The 19,659-nt window shown below is 34.7% G+C and overlaps 1 protein-coding gene across 4 annotated transcripts; it reads right to left on the bottom strand.

Moving 5' to 3' along the window:
* Nucleotides 1-13,603: 13,603 nt before the first annotated feature.
* On the bottom strand, nt 13,604-17,508 carry LOC105215197 (uncharacterized). Of its 4 annotated transcripts, none has more exons than XR_003752552.2 (4): nt 17,010-17,508; nt 15,340-15,821; nt 14,095-14,300; nt 13,604-13,748 (listed from the first exon to the last, which is right to left on the bottom strand). XR_003752552.2 is itself a non-coding variant. In XM_029042228.2 (3 exons), exons 1-3 carry the CDS (start codon nt 17,134-17,136, stop codon nt 14,235-14,237), a joined length of 675 nt encoding a protein of 224 aa, XP_028898061.1. In that variant the 5' UTR covers nt 17,137-17,508; the 3' UTR covers nt 13,621-14,234. The 4 variants fall into 4 exon arrangements, 2 of the variants coding, with proteins under 2 accessions (XP_028898061.1, XP_011187298.1); XR_003752551.2 differs by having other exon boundaries at nt 13,611-13,748; nt 14,047-14,300; XM_029042228.2 differs by having other exon boundaries at nt 13,621-14,300.
* Between the last annotated feature and the right edge of the window lie 2,151 nt (nt 17,509-19,659).

Raw genomic sequence — 19,659 nt, 5'->3', positions numbered from 1 at the left:
GAAAATTCTTCTTGAACACTCTTAGCATTGGCAGACGTACGGTGCTAAATTGGGTTAAGCAGCCTATGATTTCAAGAAACACTACACAGAACGCACCACAACAAAATTGTAGCATTGCACGTGAATCTCTAAATTCGTTTTTCAATTCTCTGCCAACCATGGAATCACATTACTGTCGTGCAACAACTCAAAAAAAATATCTTTTGCCAGAATGGTCGTCAAAAAAACAACTCTTCGAATTTTACGTAGAGGATTGGTGTAATGCACATGGAAAACCCCCACTCTCTATTTCAGCATTTTGTAAAGCCTTTGCGGATCAAAAGCTTGGTCTATTCTTCCCTAAAAAAGATCAGTGTGAAATCTGTGCGCGACATACTGTGGGAGATATTTTGGATGACGTCTACAATCTTCACCAGACAAAAAAGCATGAAGCTAGGGAAGAGAAACAAAAGGACAAAATCGAAGAAACCTTCGTGTTTACTATTGATCTGCAAGCGGTCTTAATGGCACCAAAATCCCAAGTAAGCAGCCTTTATTACCGCACGAAGTTGCAAGTCAACAATTTGGTGTTTTACAATTTGATAAATCATGATGGTTATTGCTTCATATGGAACGAAGTAGAAGGTGGATTATCTGCCGAAGAATTTGCTAGCATTTGGGTGTACTTCATCGAGAATAAAATAATTCCAAATCTTACCGAGAATGCAGCTGCTACGAAAATTATTCTTTATAGTGATGGATGTACGTACCAGAATAGGAATGTTTCTATGAGTTACGCTTTGCTCAATACATCTATTAAACATGGCGTAATAATTGAGTAAAAAATACTAGAAACGGGGCACACCCAAATGGAAGCTGACAGCGTACATTCAGCTATCGAGCGTGTTATTAAACACCGAATTGTTAATGTACCAGCAGAGTATATTCAAATATGTCAGAATGCTCGAAAGAAACCTACACCTTATATGGTAGTGTATTTGGATCATAATTTCTTCAAATGTTTCAAGAGTATACAATTTTTAAAAACAATTCGTCCTGGTCGCTGAAAGGGTGAATCAAAAGTCACCGATATTCGTGCGATTAAATACACACCGGAAAGGGAAATATTTTATAAATTGCGTTTTCCCGAGCCATGGAGCTATTTACAACAAAGAGTGGACAAAAGTGTTGTGCCAACGGATTCGTCTAATTTGCCACAGCTTCACCAAGAAAGAAGAAAATTAACAGCAAGAAAATACGCAGATTTGCAGTATTTAAAAACTTCTTTGCCAAGAGACTACCATCAATATTATGACGACCCTCCACATGAGGGATATCTTCTTATGTTTTAATATATTTTTTTTGTTTTGCTTAATTTATAATTTCCAAACAGCAATGAATTAAGGCTGAACTGAAATATTAACTTTTTGTGATACCTTAAAGTTTAAGGCTTAAACAAAGATTTTCCATTTAAGTACTTATGTATTCCTTTAAACGACAGCAACGAAGTAAGACTGTATAATATTTTTTTGTGATAATAAAATACGCCATTTTCAAAAAAACTGCAATATTTCTTTTTCGAAAATGTGCTAAGTCCAATACATCCAAGTGCAAATAACTCCAGAAAATGTGCTAAGTCCAAAACAGGCCTATATAGAGGCGCTCATTAAATTTTTTTATTATATTTTTTTTTTTTGTACTTAAATGAAATATCACAGTTGACAAAACTGCGTTAGAAAAATAAAAAAAAAATTTGGACTTCAATTTTTATTCAGTTTTTTTTTTGTTTTATTTAATAATTCAAAAATGGCACTTAGCACCTTTGCACGTTAAGCCGACGATATAAGTAAGTTGTGGCGATTAAAGTAAGTTTAATTGTCATTTCTACATATGTGTAGAAATTTCTCTAAAACAGCCGTGGTCACTCCAGAACTGCTTCAGTTAGTAATCAGTTTCGCCATGCTTCCGCTCTACTCACTCTTGAACACTTCTGATTAGCGAGTGCCTCCATCTACCTTTCGAGGCCGCGCGGTTTTTTCGGTTGTGTTTTTTCAAACAATCGTTTTAGCTCCATGTCCAATATGTCTGATGGGATAGGACCTGCAATAACACCAACCGCCTCGGTTGTCCAGAAAGCACAGCACCCTTTTCGGCCTGGTTTTCTGTGTCGTTCCCCATATGGGTGTGCCCTACATTAATGCTGATTAACACACTTTGGCTATTCTATTAGGGCCACCTATTCTGGCTGGGTCCACCGTTGTTGGGTTGCTAATACCGCCGTAACCACTGCTGCTTTTCCAAAGGCTTTGTTAATGTGGGTCATATACTAGTTAAGCTTTGCAGCTATCATTATTCTAAAATATTTCAAAGACTGTATACATATGTCTATCAATGATGAACGTAGCAGATTCAATACTTTTTATTTGCGATTTGTATCTCGGCGGTTTTTTTGGCCTGTTCCTTTATTTGTATAGCCACATGGGTACATAGGCGGTCCATTAGGAGCTCTTTATAGTGATCTTGAGTAAGAGTTTCAAACTGTTCTCAGGTCCAACTAGAAAACACTGAATAATGCGGATAGCAGCATAATTTACAACTCTAAAATTAACGGCTTATATAATGCAATACATTGAATACCAACTAAGTACCAGCTCTCTTCGATTGGCAAAGCGTTGGAGAGAAGCTAATCGAACAAACTATCCAGGTGTTCAAGCAAACGAGCAGAACTTGTGGCGCAACCCTGCAAAAAATGTCTTCCTACGCATGCGAAATACTGTTGCATCACTTTCTTTGTTAGAGAAATACTCTTACTCTTATCAAAAATCAAAAATCAAGTGTCCTATCTAAGTAATACTAATAATAACGCAAAAGCGATAATAATGTAGTATTACAATCAACATAAACAACAGCTATTTCGGGTTAACTGTATTATAACAAAAGCAATTGCCGTTAGAACGTTTAGTTATCCAATGGAAAACAAGGTTTGCTCCCCAAACTAACTGACCAACAAAAAAATAAGCACCAACAACAATAACATACGATACATAAGTGAGCGAATTATATGCTCACAGTCGCTCAAACAGTCAAGTAGCCAAGTAAGCAGCAGTCAATTGATTTAAGATACAACAAGCAGCAACCAAGAAATAAAAGAAACCCACAAAATAAACGAAGTAAAGATACACCATATCGAAAACTAAACAAAAAGCTTACAAACGAAAGCAGAACATAATACAAATAGAACCAAAATTACTACAGCAAAGTGGGTATCAACGTCATCAAATCTATCGCTTGTACGTAAGAACAAATATGTATACATATGTAAATGTAATATGTATGTACGTTAGAACCCACAAGTGTCGGAGATTTTCATGCATCTCAGCGGCATTACGCACAACACTTCCCACCGTTCACGCCTCTGCATACCCCAAACAAAACAAAAACCAAAACGAAAAAATAAAAATAAAAATAAAATTTGCATGACTCGTCTTTAACGTTGTATTCTACGGCGTTGCAAGCCGCGTGCTTATACTCCGCCAGCGGTGAGTGGCACAGAGACGATTGCGCCACCATTTTGTGCCGCTCCGTCACAATGCCATGTCAATTGGCCGACGAGCGACCGACTGAATAAAGGTAATTTTATAATACCGCTGTTAACGGCACTAAATTACTACGCTGGCATGGAAGCCGTGTCAGGAACAATAGACCACACACAAATTGAGAAATTTAGCGGTGCAACGCAAAAGCACTCCATATGGGGGATGTTGGCGGCGTTAAAAAGACGCTGAGAGCAATGCGTTCTCATCGTAATACAACACTCGTATTATGCCAGCTGCTATTATGTTGCGCTGACGCAGTGAGGTTACGTGAGAAGTGAGAACATTACGCAAAGGCCCCAATTAAGTAGTCGGCGTGTTAACAGTGCGCTGTTAACTCAGCTGTTATGGGAAGGTTTTTTGTAGGTCGAGTATTTTGTGTATTACAGCAAAACAAAATGTAAGGCTACACATGGGTATGTGTAGGTGCAATAGCACGCGTCGGTGGATATATCGCACATCTAAAGATATGTATGTATGTAAGTATGTTGGCACATTTCTTAGTATTATTTCATTTACTGCTCTTAGTCGCTTTCTTAAACTCAACTCTAATCGGTGAAAAGCATATACATATATGACAACAACAGTAGCAGAAAACGGAATTTATTTACAAAAGATATTAAATGCACTTTTTAAGCAATGAAATGATTTGAGAACCTGAATTTTCTCACTTTTGACCATTGTTGATTTGACAACGTGGGAATACCTTATATGCTTAGAGGTTGAAAGACTTAATGGAGTCAATTAGTATTTATAACAGCACAAAAGGACCACTTCCTCTATTTTGACATATTAATTGCTTAAACAAATCAAAGGTAAACTCTACAGTTAGGTCGCTGTCACCTTGTATGTTTATGAGTTGAAGAAAACGACACCTGTCAAAAAGGCATATCCAAAATCGACTACACTTCGAGAGGCGACATAAGGACTAGGACCATAATTTGTGGAAAAATGTGCTATGAATCCATGATATACAAACTAATAGATCTGATAGAAAAAATACTGTTGTAAAGGTCAATTATTGAATCCCAGAGATGCAAAAACAATAATAAAAAAGTGAGGGTATGGTACCAAGAATTAAGAATTAAACAAAAAGAAAAGAAAAGAAAAAATTTGGAAATGCATTTAGTTTTTGCTTTTGCCTTTAGCGCGCCAAAACTTAACTACAAAGGCATACTATTTTTTTTTATTATACAAAAAAATACATGTCTGCTAAAAAATTAAATAATGTTAATTGAAACTCTGTTGTAGCTGACCTCAAATATATCTTAATTAATTCATAAATTTCCAATACATAACAAAAATATTAAGTTTTTGCTGGCCTCATAATCCATTTCTGCACTGCCAACTAAAGCACTCCATATGATACTACTCGCCGAAGTCACTTTCATTATTGGTCTTCATATATGTAAGTACCTGTTTACACCAACGCGACAACAACAATAACAAAGCAATTACAATAACAATAATAAAGTATTCGCTTTGCAATGAAAATTTCATTTATCGTGTAATGCCTTATTAAGTCACTTTGCGATTTATTCGAAATAACAGCTGTCACTTTTGACAAGCATACATACAAGTACTGCACTCTTTTGCGTCAAAAACAGTAAATCTCTCACTAACACACATGCAAATTGTGAAATTGCAGTTGTGTGAGAGCTGCAAAGAGCGCGCGTTCCAAATAATTAAGCTCTTACTTTAGCAATGCGCTCTTGTAACACTGTTAAACGTTTTGTATCGCTTGCTTTTCCGAGTGAGTGTCTTGTTGAAAACGGGTATGTGTAGAAACCGCTGGGATCATTGCGAGTTTTTGTCACCTAATCGAGTAATCGTACACCACTTAATGCCGATTTATATGTACTAACGTACACACATACATATATAAATATATACAAATGTTTATATGTTCGTACACAGGTATGCAATCTGATTGCTTTGTTGGCATGTACGAACATTTAACACCATCGATTAAAGGTCGCCTTAAGCCGTCAACAATTGTAGATGCCAATCGGTAAGGGGTGCAGGTTAATACGTACATACATATGTATGTACATATATGGAATATGGAACGTGGCACGGAAGCAAATATTTTGCAGTAGCCGAATTGTATTTTTCAATTACTTAATATTTATAAAATACTTACATTTACAATGAAGATAGAAAATTTTATTTGTTTGTTCGGATTGCCTACCTTCCTAAGTACACACTAAGTACACTGATGGACAAATGAAAACGTCATATGGCCTCTATGAGGCTTAAAGAGCAAGTGAAACCAGAAAATATATGCAACACAAATTTTTTTTATTCCTACAATCTATAACCAAATTGATTGTATTTTATCACCAAAAACAATCATACTCTCTTTTAAGTTTATATTTCTTATGGACAAAAGTCACCGTCATTCACTTGTACTTATCTTTACTAAAAATATAAGATGAATAAAAATGAGTTGGGCATTCTAACTACTTTTATACTCGATTTCAAGTAATATTTTTACTTTTAAAATAATCTGTTACAATTAAGTACAGTTATTTGTATGAATCTTTGAATCTCCGTGTATTATTAAAAATTAGTAAAAATCAGGAAAAAAACGAGTATAACGAGTATAAAATTATCCTGATCAGTATAAACACCATAATATAATACGAGAAATATTGGGAAAAGCTCAACGGCCCCGCACCGCAATAATTGGTATGATGAATCGCTCCAAAAGAAACCCATATTGTGAATATAAGCCAAGAAATGGGTAATCACCTACACTTTCAGAACGGGAAAAGGGGGTAAAAGAAAAAATATCCCAAAACTCTATCGCCAGATATATGTAGATGCAATCCTCAACGAAGACACAAATACAGTTGTTCACTCTCGCACTGTTCGTAGAGTGCTAAATAGTGCTGGTTACAATATCCGATTTTGTCGAAGAAAACCTGTCATTATTAGGGTGGACGAAACAAAGTGACTTTTAGTCGCAAATGATCAATTAAACATGTCGACGGAATTTTGGGAAGTATTCTTCGACTAACGAAATTCTTTAGGTTAGTTAAGTGAGTTATGACACATACATGAGGGTTCACTAAAAGAAAATTATGTTAGATTTCTGCACTGTATACATACGAGTGTATTAGGTCAAGTAAAAATAATTCCATTGTTTTTGCATAAGGTGTTTTTATTAAGGGTTTATTTAACATTGTTAGAATGATCCGATTTCAAATATACAACGTTTTGTTCAGTTGATTTGTTGAGATTTTTACATATCGCTCATTTACTTGAATAGTGTCACAACTCAAAAAAGACGATTTTTCAGGAGAGCGATTTAAAGTGTTTAATTGTCTCTTATTTAGCAAATATAGAAAAATTCCAACTGTTTATTGACAAATCTAGTGGCCTATAATATATTAAATACAATGTTGAGCATAAATGGACCAAATAGAGTGTACTAATGCATTTTCTTGGGCATAAACGTGACCCATTTTGAATTGTGTCATTATTTGTGAAAAAAATAATTAAATTTCGCCGTCATAAGTCAAATGTGTCGTTTTTGTTGAAAAAAATCAATACGAAAAATTTAATTACTTTTCACCAATATCGTTGTAATACAAAATATGTCGTTTTCTCTGAAAAGAAAACCAAATTCATTCTATGACAATATGTGTTGTAACACAAAATATGTCTCTCTTTCAGATAAAAATCCATGCCTAATTCTGGCACAACTGAGATGTGTCGTTATTGAAGTTAAAAAATAATCCAACATAACAAGTTTAATAACGGCACATTCTTATTTCACGGTTTATTTTTCTACGCATCGGAATGAAATTTTTTACAATATGGACGCTGAAATTGTGCACATTTCTGTATACTCAACTAAAAAATCGTGTTTTTTGAGTTGTGACACTATTCAAGTAAATGAGCGATATGTATATTCATAACGCCAATCTCATTGAACCAGTCAAATCTGGTCCTTATTGGCAAAAACTGGAACAGTGGATTTTTAAAAGTTTCTCTTGAGGCGGAAATTTCACAAGCAACATAATGCGCCATAGACAGGAACAGGTTGAACTCACTCGCAAACCAAGCCGCTTAATTAGCGAGTCTCCTATCACATTGAACAAAGCTGACTGCGTCTGGGCGATTGCTTCCTTCAGATAGTCTAATTGTTGTCAGTACAGATTCGAATAAAGAGTTTGATCGTAGGTTAGCAGCTAATATTAGATAATTTCAGCGATCCAGCAGCAACTCGCAGATGTAAATTTGGTCTATGAGGTCGTTTAGTGTTAACTCGTGTAGCAGCCATACATCGAGCTTATTTTTACATCCAGCCATATTTAAATGCTTCCAAATGCTCTCAGAGCAATATTTAGCTTCTAAGCAATCGAAACTGCTTACTTGACAAATTGAACTTTTCCATTATTATATCGATATTTTCTACAATTTGTCTTCGAGTAGAGTATCTTAGAAATCAAAAATATCGGTACAATCTTTGTAATGCTAGAAATATGCATATAGTACATATAACATACCGGTTTGTAAAATCATATTCACATCATACAATATTTTTCGAATTTTCCAAGCGCTCAAACTGTATCTGTCTACCTCTCGATACAAATACTGAAGTTAATCCCATAATAATATAATATTCGTTAAACAAATTTACAAATATATGAATAAACTATATATATACATACATTTATAACATTAAAATCATCATGTTGCATTTCTATTTTAAATTAAATTCAAGTGGTTAAGTATGTAAACCCCTGCAATTTCTATACAATCATATCTGCTTAAAGATTCATCCACAAACACGAACACACAAGTTTGCGCAAATGACCAGTTATTTTCAACGCAATTCCTTGGCTCACTTCATAGTGTAATTCCCAAAATAATTAAAGTAATAATCACTTTGTCATAATGCCATGAGTCCTACGCCATGTTCATTAATGAGCTATATACAAACTAACATGTCGAACAAATAGCCAAAAATTTACTCGTCTATGCCACGCATATATCCAACATATACATACATATATAATATGTATTATGTAGGCAACAACAAATATCCTACGCATTTTGTTAATTTGATTTCACAATTGTTATTTATGATGTTTGCTAATGCCAATATTTACCGTAAGCACAAACGAACTGCCGAAGCGACGAACGAGCGAACGAACAAACCGGCGAACGAACGTTAAGCCTGTGGTCACGCATAATTATAATACTTAACAAAGTCACCGCATAGTGCCGAGCAGACAGTGGCAATCGAATGAAATAGGCAAAAGTCGGTGGGTAAGTAGAACTAGCAGCGTTGTCAAAACAAAAATAACGGTATAAACCACACAATTACCAACAACGATTCAAATGATGATATAAATGCACATCTTTATGGCATTTAGTAATATAGCCGAACGAATCTACAAATACTCGAATTAAACACACACACATACATACATATATATATATATTTATTTAACCAAGAGTACGAGAGCGCAACAGCGTTTTACATCCACACAAACATTACAACCGAAAATATTAAATAAAATATGAAGCTTCCAACTCATACCAATAAGCCGTTCGTGCAGAAATTTGAGCTGGCTTTGTGGCCATTCAAGTATACTGCGAGCCGTCCATCCACCCACTTTGGGACAGACTCTTCAGCGCTCATTTCCTTTGTGAAATACTGTGAATATTTAAGTGTACAACCCTTTTTCATAATATCTATGTACATATATATATATACATATGTCTGTATGCGTGGTGTGTTAATGTCAGACACGAACCAACGAAGAGTTCGAGTTCGTTCGTTGTGCAACAACAGTAATAGCAACAGTAAAATCAACAAGCTTACAGCAATAGCATTGTCGGTATGTCTAGACTATACTCATACATGTGTATGTATGTATATATATGTATGTAAATAGATGGCCTGCTCGTATGTTAATGCGCCTTGCTTTGTGCTTCAATAAATTATAGAACTTCGTGTATAATACTATTCATGCACACACATTCGTACAATTAGTGGCGAATTTCTTGTGTTTATTAGGTACACTTAAAACAGATGAATTGTATATACGTACATTTATTGAAATGATTATTTGTATTAATAATTATCATATTACTTTTATTTCAAATTGATTGTTTTGTTGAACAAAAAATGTACACGCGCGATATGTAAAAAAAAAACGAACTATTTTGAGTGACCACGTGAGATATGTACATTGGGAATGACATCTATGTAAATTAACTTTGTCTACAAGTCCCTCATCATTCCCGTCCTACTTTATGGTGCAGAAGCGTGGACGGTGTCAACATCCGATGAGACGGCACTAGGAGTTTTCGAGAGAAAGGTTTTGCGGAAGATTTACGGTCCCTTAAACATTGTCAACGGCGAATACCGCAGAAGATGGAATGATGAGCTGTATGTGTTGTTCGACGACATAGACATAGTCCAGCGAATAAAAAGACAGTCATGTTGTTCGAATGGATGAAAGTGCCCCAGCTCTGAAAGTTTTCGATGCAGTACCCGCTGGTGGAAGCCGAGGAAGAGGGAGACCTCCACTCCGGTGGAAGGACCAGGTGGAGAAGGACCTGTCTTCACTTGGTATTACCAATTGGCGCCAAACCGCCAAAAAGAGAGATGCGTGGCGCACTGTTGTGGACTCGGCTATAACCGCGTAAGCGGTTTCTACGCCAGTTAAGAAGAAGAAGAACTTTGTATTTGCTCTTACAGCTAATTTTCAGCGTACCCTTTTTCCCCAATTAAGAAACCGAATTTTATTTTCTTGTCGTTCCTAACGGATTATCAGCATGAACTGACCTGATTTTCGGTCTAACCAAGTCAAATTCTAATTGGTGAATTTGGTTTCGGAAGGTATTTGACACATTGTATAGTGTATACAGTGAACTTCCAAAACTCGAACTTCTATAAGTCGAAGATCTCTATAACTCGAACTCACGAATAAGCAATAGAAGTCAACTTTCATACAAATTTCCTTGTAATTCTGCATCAATGATAAGGTCTCTAAACTTTTTTACAAATGTCCTAAAACCAAATACGTCGTTGAAACTCTGTTAGAGCCTGGAAAATCCACATCAGAGATAGACAATTTTATTGTAACGCTATCCAAGCGCCCACCAATTCCGGTTCTATTGGATACATGCAAGCTACTTACGCTCCAATCTTCGAATTTCAAATTAAAAAAAAAAAACACTTGAGGAGGTTGTCGGATAAAAACCATTACTCTGGAAGATCTGATGAGTTTCGAGGGAAAAGGTTCGGTCGAAACTCTTTGATATGAGCTAATAAAAGCGATTGTAAATACTTCATCCCAAGATAAAACCCTCCTAATATACTTGCAATATAATAATATACTCAGTATGGCTAAATGAGCATGAAAGAAATAGTTAAAATAATGGTTAACATCCTTATTATAGAGTTTAGAGGTTTTATGAATTTTATCAATAAAATATGAATATACTCGATATGCATGTACATATATGATCTGCTAATTTGAAAGAAATTTACTTCCTACTTCGCCAATCACTTTTAAGAAGTTCTATTGTATGTAGGTATGCATACATACATTTGTTAAGATTTACATGTGTATGTATAAAAACAAAAAAGAAACTGAATATAATCGCAACATGACACGAAAGATTTTCTATATCATCGTTTTTTGCTGCTTCACTTCTCATAGTTTCTCGTATTAAGTCCCAAACGCCAAATGAAATCGAACATTGAAATGCTCAAGACCAAAGTGAGAAAAAAATAACTAAAATCTCATAGAAACAGTCAACTTTACGCAGCAAATTGCGCAGTAAACAAGACACAAGCCAAAGGATGTAAAGACAAACTCCTACGCACATACACACGTATTTATATTATACATGCATACATATGTATGTACGTGTGAAATCCCGCACCCTTACATGGTGAATTGTGCCAACACTAGTCCTTTTTAAATACAATATTTCACATGTTGATTGCTGTGCTGTTGGCGGGAGGCGAAATGTGTACTTGCAGAAGAAAACGTCAGCAGCAAAATTGTCTGCGAGTCAGTCGACCAAAGCAACTGACGTTTTATATTTTCCTGAATTTATTTGTGTGTATTGGTTCTTTAAAGTCATCGACTTGTTGTGTTGTTGTTGCTGTTGTTGATATCCAACACTTTCAACAGTGGCGGGAAACATTTGCACACATAAAGAATTTCGACCTTAATTTGTCTGATGAGTTGACATTCAAAAGGAGCTCGCACAGGCGTTACGTGTAGTCGATAAAGGATTTCCAGCAAACGCCTATTTTGCGAATATCATACATTTACCATATGTACATAGCCCCATTTATTACGATTAAATTGAAACATGCAGCGTTTGCATTATTTGTAGCTAATTAAGGAAATTGACAATTACAGTGCTTCTATAAAAGATACGCTTGTGCCTTTGAAAATAAATTGAGTTAGTTTACAAAAACAAGAATAACCTTTTCGTCAAATAGCAACGAACACACAAATTTACCCATAAATTCGGCATAAAGTTTAATAGAATAACGAAAATCGTCATACATGATAATGGTAAGGTAATTTCTGAACTGATTTCATTCATTTTCACCAGCAAGGTACACTATATCCAAGAATATACGCTCACTTAATTTTGCTAAGATATCTCACATATTTACCAATACATATATGCGGAATAAAGCCAACCGTATTTTTGAAAAACCTATAATTAGATATATGGGAGTTAGGATATGTTATGACCCGTTTTTAATAATTTGGGTGTCAAGAAAATATTATATTCCGAATTTCATTGAAATCGGTCGAGTACTTCCTGAGATATGGTTTTTGACCCATAAATAATGTTATAAAAGTAAAATTTGGTACAAAGGATAGTCGTAGTAAGGGCCATATTTGGATGTAATTTTTTTGGCGAAGACGGCGAGGCCTCCAAATAGGGTTTTTGTATATATTTCGCAAACCAATAAAGCTATATAAACCAAACTTTCTGCAGTCGGTTCTCTTACGTACCCCACCACACACCATGAGAATAGTTGAAATCGGATAATAACCACGCCCACCTCTCATACAAGGGTTAGGTTGAAAATTACTTAAACTGCGTTAACTCACTTACCAAAAAGCATCAGAAACACAAAATTTTGCAGAAGAAATAGCCTTTCTTCTGCTAACAGACTGTGAACTCAGATTTTTTTACATACCCCAGGAACTACTCAACCGATTAAATGAAATACGGTATATAATATTTTCTTGACACCCTGATGACACGTATGGAAAATTAAATCGGTTCACAACCACGGCTACTTACCATATAACTCAATTTTTAATTCCATCGAATTCCTTCACTTTATAATATATACTACATAAGGAACAAATACTGTATATGATCTGTGGCATCACTTGTGAAGAAATTATCGAAATCGGACTATAACTTTTCAATGCTCCGGATATCGAATATGAAGAACTCAGTGCCTTAGGGTAATATCGGTAATTCTCTCAGATATCTTAATTTAATTCGGAGAGAATATTTTTCTTCTAATAGTGTGGCTCTGTACCAAAAATTAAAATCGGGCCCTAACTCCACCTAGTTCCCATATACCTAATTACAGGTTTATCAAAAATGCGATGGGCTTAATAGCTTTTAAATCGGTTAATATGTGAAATATCTTAACCAAATTAAGTGAGAATATATTTTGGATATAATGCATGTTGGTGGTGATAATGAGTGAAATCGGTTCATGAATTACAATAAATCAATAAATTGCGAGAGTATAAAATGTTCGGTTGCACCCGAACTTACCATTTAATTACTTGTTGCATTTGTGATTATAGTTTCATACAAAATTTTAGACTTTCCTAGGAAGCTTTGATTATGTCTTAAAAAGCATAACTCAGGAACTAACCCTGCTTATAAGAACCGGGGCAGTAAACCCAGCTGTAAAACTAACTTTAAGGGGCTATATCAGTGTAACCCCTGAATAATTAAACTATTTTCGTGAAGAAAGTACTCGATCGAATGTTTCAAAGTTTTTTGGACATAATAAGGTATATTTTCAGCTATATTTTAAGGTTTTTTATACAATTATTGAAAAATAACGGAGTATGTGCTGCCTTCGAGGGTGTCAAAAAAAAAGTTCCCCAAATGCTGATATGATTCTGGCCGAATGAGTAGCTGAAGCAAAAAAATAAAAACGTTATTAAAGTTTATGGGATTTTCTATACAATGACCAACAATTTTGGAAAAATATCAAAAATTCAAAATGGCGTTGTTCTGAAAAAATGTGTTTTTATAGGTAAAAAATTGTCGTTTTTTTAATGCCAAATGGACAATTTTCAACCAATCGAAAAATTCGGAGGTCATTGTATAGTAAATATATTCAAGAATACTCAATTTCAAATGTATTGCAGAAGTGTTGAATGCTATTGAAAAAATATTGTGTCCGAAATTCAAAAGAATTGAAAGAACTCACAAGAAAAGAGTGATGTTAAAAATTATTTGTATTCAAAATTTCGATTACTAGGAATAATAGGTGCTGTTGATGGAACTCAAATCCAGATGGTGAGACCAGTAAAAAATGGAACATCTTTTTTTTGAACATAGCGTCAATGCTGTGGTTATTTGTTTACATTACGGGTTTTTATACAGGTTTGGAACCTTTCAAACGAACGACAATACCAAATGGAGAAACATCTTCATGGATTGTTGGTAGGTGATTTTATGCAACTGAAACATACAGATTGAAATCCTGTTAAAATCACAAAATAAAATTTAATGCAACAATAGAAAAAGCAGAAATTTAAATACAGTGGAAGTTCTCTAACTCGAATCACCAGAATTTTTATTAAAAAATATAATTTTTCAAAAAGCTGGTAAATATAGATTTATACCCAGTTTTATTTATTTACTTCGCCTAAAATTTTATGTAAATTTTTTTAAAACATGTATTCTGAATTTTGTTTGTTGCAGTTTGCAATAGTTTGGCTCTTAACGTTTGTATTCCATGCCTTTGTTACATGATTTATGCAATTCATAAGTGTTATATCATCCTTTTTGTTCGCCTCCATAAAATATAGAGGGATTCTTCTAAAATTCTACCTCGATAGAAAAATTTTAAATTTTGTATTATGCCCTGACCAAAAAGTTCGATTTATGGAAGGAAATTTCTATTGCCACTTCAAAAGTTCGAGTTATGGAGAACTCCGAGTTATGGAAGTTCCACTGTATATTTAAAGAAATCTTCTGTGATCTGGTTGTTTCATATAAAGTCTGCCAATACATAAAAATACTTATTGGCCTTTCATTCCCCCAGATTGTAAGACTATAAAATATTCTTATGCTTCCAAAAATACAAAATAAAAATAAGCAATAATCAATGCCCTCAAAACGAACTGTTACACCATGTCCAACATAGACACGGTCACGATTTTGGGCAGTCAGCACAAAAAAAAAAACAGTTTATTAAAATAAAGAATATTGAGAAATCGTAAATAGAAACGTTACAGCATAAAAAGATGTGCGATATATAAATATAGGTTAATTTTTGACGAATTCCAAACTTTCTTTTTCTAACTTTTTCAACAACCTTTCAGAGATGCTTTTTCTTATTTTTAGGTTATTAAAAAAAAAAAATATTTCAGTTTTTAAAACATTTATTTAATTTTTGCTAATAAATTGCTGACATAGTCGCGGAAGATGCGTAGATTTGTTGACTTTGAGCTGCTTCCATTTCCTCTAATAATATGTCTTGAAATTTAGTCCTTACCCGAAGCTGTCGAATCGGATCTAATTTTTTCATAAATGGATGCAGTGACCTCAAAAAAAGTGAATTTTCGTCTTCTACTGCTTCGAACAAAGCATGCTTTTTGGTTTTAATATCTAGAAGTTTAGCCTCCACGTCATTTACATCTTGGTGAATTCTTTTTCTCTTTGGACGAACAGGCGAAAACTTGGTGCAAGATTGTATTTCAGCGATGGTTAGTCCGATATCGTTTGCTTCGTCATTTGACACTTCTTTATCTGCTTCAGTTGCAGTAGTTGAATCTTCCAACAACATCGACAAATTTCCATATGTTTCTCTTGGGGTCAGGGCATCTTTAAGAAAAAGCAGGCTTTTGAAATACCGCCATTTTCCAGTATATATTGCTGATTGGTTTTGTGAAGCCTCTGATTTCAATTTGGGAACCTTCTTCAATTCTTTACTGAACTGGTCTCGCAAATTTCGCCACTTCTTTTTAGCATCCTCTTCTGAAAATATGGAAAAACAAAAGTATACATACATTTTTTCAGTTAGGATATCGAAGTCATCTGTTGCTTCAATGAGTATAGGGCACAATTCCGATTACTACCGCAGACGCCTAGTTTTCGATATATTCGGCTTATACGGAAAACGGGCGCTGCCACATTGTAGATACCCTATATAAATTCATCCATAAATTCCTCTTTTTGCGAAAATTCCTCTTTTTTGTCAAAACTCCTCTTATTTTATTTAACACGGCCGAAGGCCCCCTGTGGAGAAAGGAGTTCTACACAAAACAAACTTCGGACACCCCCTGTTTTGGTTCGACGAGCCTAATTTTTTTGAAGCGCGGCCGAAGTCCGCCAGTGCAGAAAGGAATTCTACGCGAAAAAACTTCGGACACTCCTGGTTTTTGCTCGACCAGGGTAATTTTTTTGAAGCGCAGCCGAAGGCCGCCAGTGTAGAAAGGAATTCTACGCGAAAAAACTTCGGACACCCTTGGTTTTGGCTCGACCAGGGTTATTTTTTTAAAGTGCGGCCGAAGGCTCCCAATGATGTAAAGAGTTCTACGCGAAAAAAAAAATTCAGACATCCCTGCAAAGCTTTTTTATATACATACTTGATGCAGAAGAAAGTTCTACGACAAAAAATTATGATATGCAAGTAAATAAAACGCAGTCATTGAAAAATCCATTATCTGTGGTTTCTACCATGTGGCAACGTTCGGTTTCCACATAATTGTAAACACAGAAACCGTTTCAGCTATTAGTGTGCTAAGTGATTTTTGCTTAAAAAATTTAGAATTTGAATTAAATTGAATGTGAATAGTGTAATTTTCAATATGTGAAGTGAAAAATTTGAAAAAATTGCGTTAAAATGTGTGAAATACCATGTCTTACTTATAGAAAAAATTGAACTTTTAAAGACGAATATTTTAAAAACTATAATTCCGATCAATAGTATTTTTATATATTCCTGCTCTGGAGTATAGTGCACTGCCCTTTGGATATCGCTCCAAAAGAAAAAGAACATGCCTAATAAAGCCATTCCCAACAAGGGGACTTAAAAAACCTGTGCTTCAAATTTTAATTTTTAAATAAATTCAGTTACTAAAATATAAATATGCAACATTGTTTAATTATAAACAAACATTGCTTACAATAAATAATATAAAATAATTCAGGATTTTTACTTACTTGGAATTCCAACTTTTTTTGCAACTTCGCTCCATTCTTTTTCAGCACTTCGCCTGTCTTTGTAACCACAATGGCTTCTATTCCACAGAACACCTCTCTTTTTAATTTCCGAAATTAGAATTTCCATTTTCAAATCAAACGAGTTTTCGTGCGATGCGATGACGTCGAAATACACGCCTTATCGCAATATCGTGCTTACATTCTGGCATCAACATTCGCAAACAAATGTTTGGATTTGTGATCTACCCGCATTTAACGCACCGCACCACACGAACTGCATTTGTCGTGCCTACGCTAGAAACGACGTTAACCATAATGTGTTCCACACAAAAACGATGAACATTTGAACATGGAGCAGGGTTGCATAAAACTAGCAAACTTTTGCTTTATTAAATATATTTATTCAAAACCTTTATTAACATTATGTAGAATAATACCAATTGAGAGAATAATTAAAATATTAACATTATATATATTAAGACATGAATAATGTCGCGCTGTAAGCACAAGCTTTTTCATTTTTTACCAGTTGTGATGTGGCAACCATTGATTCACAAATTGTGGAACTCATGTGTGGGTTACAATCTTAGGTATGGCTGAGTTCATATATGGGCATTTTGTTGTTCGTATCGGCAACTTAGGTATTACTCATTTCGTTCAAACGAGCAACTTACAATCTGTCAATAATCGATTTCTGACTGTTTAGGTTGTTTGAGGTTTGCACAAGATCTAGTAGTATGTTTATATATGAAAATAATCTCGTTCAATAATCTAACCGTTTACATATAGCCAAATGAGATTATTAATTGTCAAATGTGTTGTATTTGTTGTTGTATTACACATCTTTCTCTCGCTGTCGGCCATTTTTATACTCTCGCAACAAAGTTGCTACGAGATTATTATAGTTTTGTCCACAAAACGGATGTCCGTCTGTCCGTCCGTGCAAGCTGTAACTTAAGTAAAAATTGAGATATCTTAATGAAACTTGGAACACGTATTTCTTGGCACCATAAGAAGGTTAAGTTCGAAAATGGGCGTAATCGGACCACTACCACGCCCACAAAATGGCGAAAACCGAAAACACATAAAGTGTCATAACTAAGCCATAAATAAAGCTATTGAAATAAAATTTAGTATGAAGGATCGCATTTGGAAGGGGCATATTTGGATGTAACTTTTTTGGGGAAGTGGGTGTGGCCCCGCCCCCAAATCGGTTATTTGTATATATCTCGCAAACCAATTAAGGTATATAAACCAATCTTTCTGCAGTTGGTTCTATTATGTACGTCACCATACATCATGAAAATAGTTGAAATCGGATAATAACTACGCCCACCTCCCATACAAAGGTTAGGTTGAAAATTACTAAAAGTGGGTTATCTCACTAATGAAAAACGTCAGAAACACTAAATTTCACATAAGAAATGGCAGATGAGAGCTGCACTCAGATTTTTTTACAAAATGGAAAATGGGCAAAAACCATATCTCAAGAACTACTCGACCGAATTCAATGAAACTTGGTTTGTAATAGTTTCCTTACATCCCAATGATATGTGGTGAAAATAGGACAAATCGCTTCACAGCCACGCCTACTTCCTATATACCAGAACTTTGAAGACGATCTAAATCGTTTACTTTACAATAAATAAAGTAAGCACTAGTGAAGATATCGGTGCAGAACTTTGCATAAATACTATGTTAATAGTGTGGCAGCCCCATTCTAAAAATCGCCGAAATCGGACCATAGGTGTTTAAGGCCCCATATATCAAACACGAGGACCTCGGTGCTTCTACCCTAATATTATGGTTTCCAACTTTCAATGGACTTTATACAATATATATGACGAATATATATATAATAATATAAATAAATTGCGAGAGTATAAAATGTTCGGTTACACCCGAACTTAGCCCTTCCTTACTTGTTGTTTACATTTTCATTTGACATTTCTCCTCTTCTTCGCAATATTATCGATAAAGCTAGGAATAACACCGACAATCTAGTTGTACAAGAATGATAGAAGACAAGATTACGACAGGCGTTTAAAGTTAGTTATTTTGAGTTTTGAGTTCCTATTGAGTGACAAGTTTCACGACCACGAACACGCGAGCAAAACAAAATTGCACGGTGGTACAAAACAATAAAACCAAAACAAAGAGCTGAAGTCAAGGCTTGTGCTTAATTATTATTTAAAATTTTAAGTGAAAAATGTATTAATTTGAAAAAGAAGTCCGCAATGGCTGAATTAAACAACAAAAGTACAAAAGTCGTTTATAAAGATTTTTTTCTCACTTTTCCAACCAACAAAAAAGTTGGCAAAATGGCGAACTTTTTGTAACCAAAAATTTAAATTTTAATTATAAATATGCATGATATTAGATCATTTTATAAATGAAGATTTTAAGAATTACGTTCATTGTGATATTTTATCTGCACATTATTCAATTTGGTTCACTATGTTTCACATTTCCGTTTTCAATTTGACAATTCTTCTGTTGCCTATTCCCATTCGTTGGTCGTGAACGCTCAGCCTGTCGTAATCTTGTCTTCTATCATTCTTGCTTGTTGTATAAAACGAGATAGTTTTATAATCTCGGATTATCAAGAGAGGAATTTCGTATGAGAAATCTCGTTTCTTAATTACAGATT

Source organism: Zeugodacus cucurbitae, chromosome 5, assembly GCF_028554725.1.
Source record: "Zeugodacus cucurbitae isolate PBARC_wt_2022May chromosome 5, idZeuCucr1.2, whole genome shotgun sequence".
NCBI classification, from domain to species: Eukaryota; Metazoa; Arthropoda; class Insecta; order Diptera; family Tephritidae; genus Zeugodacus; species Zeugodacus cucurbitae.
Note: the sequence above shows the minus strand (reverse complement) of the source record. Positions and strands in the feature narration are given on the sequence as shown.